Source organism: Fukomys damarensis, unplaced genomic scaffold, assembly GCF_012274545.1.
Source record: "Fukomys damarensis isolate Sample0158 unplaced genomic scaffold, DMR_v1.0_HiC HiC_scaffold_37, whole genome shotgun sequence".
NCBI classification, from domain to species: domain Eukaryota; kingdom Metazoa; phylum Chordata; class Mammalia; order Rodentia; family Bathyergidae; genus Fukomys; species Fukomys damarensis.
This window is the reverse complement of record NW_022900949.1, coordinates 3,614,414-3,618,702: the sequence shown is the minus strand read 5'-3', so window position 1 is coordinate 3,618,702 and position 4,289 is coordinate 3,614,414. Positions and strand designations below refer to the sequence as shown.

Genomic DNA, 4,289 nt, shown 5'->3' with positions numbered 1-4,289 from the left:
GGGGCTCTATGCCCGCCTCTTCGACTTCCTGGTGGAGGCGAGTGCGACCAGGGCCAGGGCTGTCGGGTGGCCTCGGACCGGCCAGGCGGGGGCCGTCCTCCTACCACCAGTTCGTCCTGGCCGGGACTGGGGGCGGCACATGGGCGGCGGCAGATCCGGGAAAGACAGGGAGGGGTCCGGGCGACCAGCCCTGTCTTAGTTCCCTCCTTGTCTTGACGGGAAGGAGAGGTTCATTTTGGCTCACGTGTCAGTCTGTAGTTGGCTGGCTCCAAGGCAAGACCCACGACAGAGAGATGCTCTGGGTTTGCTGGACCGGAAGTACAGCGTGGGGGGAGGAGCCATGGAGGGAGGGGAAAACCCTTCCAGGTCACGCCCCCAGTGACACCTCTTCCAATCAGATCTCACCTCCTAAGAGCACGTCAGCGCTAAACCCCCCTAATCCAATCACCTTTCAGAGAACCCGGCCAATGAGCACATGAGGCTTTTGGGACACCCAGAGAGCAACCATAGCAGGGATGGATAGGCAGACACATTTGAGAGCCACGTGGAAGGTTGTCAAGGAGACCATGTGATGGATGATGGGATGGGGCTGGAGGAGAACTGGATGTGTCAGGGCCAAGAGTAACCACAACAGCAACAAGTCTTGTGTAGCCCTCAGTGTGCGAGGACCTAAGTGTTTTTATGTGTGTCACCTTCTCGCATCCTCAGAAAAAGCTTTATGGGGAACAGGTTGAGCGCCCCTAATCTGAAACTCTCAAATCTGAGATGCTCCAAAATCCAAAACTTTTGGGCACCCACAGGACACCGCAAGTGGAAAATTCCAACCCTGACCTCACAGGCAGGGGTCAAAATCAAAATGTAGATACATACTGGGTGCAGTGGTGCATGCCTGTCACCCCAGCAGTCCGGGAGGCTGAGGCAGGGGGATCCCAAGTCCAAGCCTAGCCTGAGCAACTCAGCAATTCAGCAAGACCCTGTCTCAAAATTTTAAAAACTTCTTAAAAGCACTGGAAAATATAGCTCGATGTGAAGGTTTTGAGTTCAATCCCCAGTACCTGGGGGAAAAAACAGGTGCATTCAAATAGTATGTAAAATGACCTTGGGATATAGCAAAAAAAAAAAATTTTTTTTTTTGTACCGGGGATTGAACTCAGGTCTTTGCACTTGCAAGGCAGGCCACCAAACTGCTGAGCTAAATCCCCTGCCCGGGATATAGCAAATATTACTAAATGTTGAGTCTAGGTCGTAATAAAATAAAATGACCTTTGGATTATGTGCATAATTCGTGTATGTGCCACGAATAAATTCTGGCTTTGAACTGCGTTCCATCCCGATATGTATCTATCAATCTACCCAAATATTCACAAATCCAACACCTGAAATATTTTTGGTTACAAGTGTTTCTAATGAAGGAAACTCAGGGCTGGTGGTGTAACTCAGGAGTAGAGCATTTGGTAACCTAAGAAAGGCCCTGGGTTCCATCCCTAGCACCAACCCTCCAAACTTCTGATAAGGGATCCTCAACCTGTAGCTGCTTATTTAATTAGTTGTTTTTGCTGTGTTGCTAGAGGCGGAACCCAGAGCCTCCTGGGTCTAGACAAAAGGTCCACCCCAGAGCCACACTCCCAGTCCAGCCTGTGCTGTTCTTCACCCATTTTAGAGATAAGAAAATAGAGGCACAGTCAGGTTAAATGGCAAAGCTGGTTCCTGAGTCCCCAGCACTCTGACACTTGGGTTTTCATTTCGTTTTGTTTTGCTTTTCTTTTTTACCTGAGTTTCTTTTCTGGGTGGCTGATGGGAAGGTGGAGGGACTGGACTCAGGGCAAGAAAGAAACTGGTAAGAGGAGACACACCTCATCAATTTGGCTAAGAGCCTATCAAGAGGGGCTGGGTGCCATGACCACATCTGTAAACCCAGCTGCTTTGGGAGGCTGAGGCAGGAGGATCCCAAGTTCAAGGCCAGGCTGGGCAACTTAGTGAGACGTTGTCTCGAACTTTTAAGGATAAATGAAGAGGGTGGAGCATTTGCCTAGCATGAGTGAAGCCCCAGGTTCCACCCACAGCACCGAGAGACGGAGAGGTGTCTTGGGTGTGACCTGATGTCCCCCCCACCCCGCAGGCCATCAACCGTGCGATGCAGAAGCCCCTGGAGGAGTACAGCATTGGAGTGCTTGATATCTACGGCTTCGAGATCTTCCAGGTCCGGTCACTGCGCCCCAGCCCCAACCCATATTCTGTCCTCCTGCAACCTCGAGGCAGCCCAGTCGCTACCCAGGCCTCTAGCACTGGCATACTAACTGGGACCTTTCCTCCCTCGGCAGAAAAACGGCTTTGAGCAATTCTGCATCAACTTCGTTAATGAAAAGCTGCAGCAGATCTTCATCGAGCTCACGCTGAAAGCCGAGCAGGTGGGCAGGGCCCTGGGGGTGGGCTCAGGGGTTACTGAGCCACAGGGACAAGCCAGCATCCTGTTCCCACGTGGCTCTGCTTTCCCCACTGTTACCCAGATTGCCATCACTGTCATGAAATGCCAAGGTGAGAAGTGATCCGCTTATAAAGTTAAAAGGTTTAATTAGACTTTGGAGACTGGGGTCCAAGATCAAGCGGACTCATGGCTTCAGGCCTCTGGGGGTGCCAGGTGGCAATGGCGGGGAGCACAAGAGTAGGCAGAATGCCCACTTCACCGCAGGGAGGTGGGAGAGAAGAGGTGAAGGGGGAGGAGGAAGAGAAGGGGGAGGGGCCAGAGCCATCCAATCCCCTGCAAGGCCACACCCCAATGACCTAACATGCTCCCACTAGGCCCCACCTCCACCACCTCCCGACAGCGCCACCTTGGGGACCAAACCCTCCATGCGCAGACCCTCGGGACACACGCAGAGCCCCAACTAGCACCTGCCCAGACTCCATTGCAAAATTTCCCTCCACCTGTGAATCCTGGACAGTGCTGGTCAATAGCCTCCAGGATCATTCATTCAACAGTGACTGAGTGTCGTGGAAGGAACCTGTTGTTCTGGCTACTTAGGAAGCTGAAGCAGGAGGGTTAGTCAGACCCATGATTTTGAGTTTGGGCAACATAGACCCATCTCAAAAGAAAAAATAAAATTTAGAGCCAGGCGTGGTGGTGAAGACAGACAGAATACTATGCTGAGACCTGGGGTGTAGCTCAGCGGTAGGTAGAGCACTTTCCTGGCGGACATGATGGGTTGGATCCCCAGCACTGTCCCCCCCCATAAAAAATCCCTGCCGATTTTATTCCGCCCCTCCCCCGGACAGAGCCCTCAGCCAGGCTTCAGAAGACAATGGCTTCCCTAGGAGGTGACTGCAAGAGGGCCCCAAAAGGGTAGTGAGGCTGGGAGCCAGATCTAAATGCATTTATCAAGAGCTGAAATAAAGGCACTAGGGCGTTTACCCGCCGGCTGCTGTTGGCTGTGGTCAAAGGACCGGAAATGGGGAAGCAGCCCCGGCTAAACTCCTGCCCTCTCCACCCGCAGGAGGAGTACGTACAGGAGGGCATCCGCTGGACACCCATTGAGTACTTCAACAACAAAGTCGTCTGCGACCTCATCGAAAACAAGCTGGTGAGGGCTGGGCCACCTTGGGGTGGGGGGGTCTCGCTGGATCTGCGCCTGGGGGCGTTTTGGAGTGGGCTGCGCCACCTGAGGGGCCCTCGCTTTACCCTAGGCCCAAGGCCTACAGCACAGCGAGCGCAGCTGAAATATCCCTTCAGCCACCTTAGCCTTTCGATTCTACCCTCTGGCTTGTTTTTCGTTTATTCGGTCAACAAACATTCCCCTGCTCAGGGTCACAGAGGACAAACTTAACAAGTCTCCCACCATGAAGTCTCTGGAAGGGAGAGAGGAATGGGCTCCTTACAGGTGGCCCCACCCCCTCCTGCTCCCTAGGGAGTTTCCACAGCAGCTGCTCCCTCATAACCAGGCCCCCTGCCACCATTGCTTTTTTTGTTTTTTCGTTCTGTTTTGTTTTGTTTGGCGGGGGCGGGTTGTTGGTCGGTTGGTTGGTTGGTTTTTCTTCTGTTTTTGTTTTAGTCCAGGCTGGCCTGGAGCTCTCTGTGTAGCCCAGGCTGACCCGGAACTGGAGCGATCCTCCTGCCTCAGCCTCCTGAGTGCTAACGTGACAGGCCTCTAACCTATCACCACTCTTGGGGAAGCCCCCCTACCGCCCGCCGTTCTTTAACCTCTTCCCTCCCTGGAGTCGGTGCTGGCCAGCGTGACGGGGCCCCCATCTGCTGACCCCGCACCTGGGCTCACCCCGCAGAGCCCACCCGGCAT

At 53.7% G+C, this 4,289-nt stretch overlaps 1 protein-coding gene across 1 annotated transcript in view; it reads left to right on the top strand.

Moving 5' to 3' along the window:
* Myo1f (myosin IF) overlaps positions 1-4,289 on the top strand; it is a 36,489-nt gene that overhangs the window by 15,031 nt on the left and 17,169 nt on the right. Inside the window, exons 10-15 of the mRNA XM_010605724.3 lie at positions 38-174; positions 498-551; positions 2,120-2,200; positions 2,322-2,408; positions 3,492-3,578; positions 4,276-4,285. Coding sequence (XP_010604026.1) covers positions 38-174; positions 498-551; positions 2,120-2,200; positions 2,322-2,408; positions 3,492-3,578; positions 4,276-4,285 — 456 coding nt within the window. The remainder of the gene's footprint in view (positions 1-37; positions 175-497; positions 552-2,119; positions 2,201-2,321; positions 2,409-3,491; positions 3,579-4,275; positions 4,286-4,289) is intronic.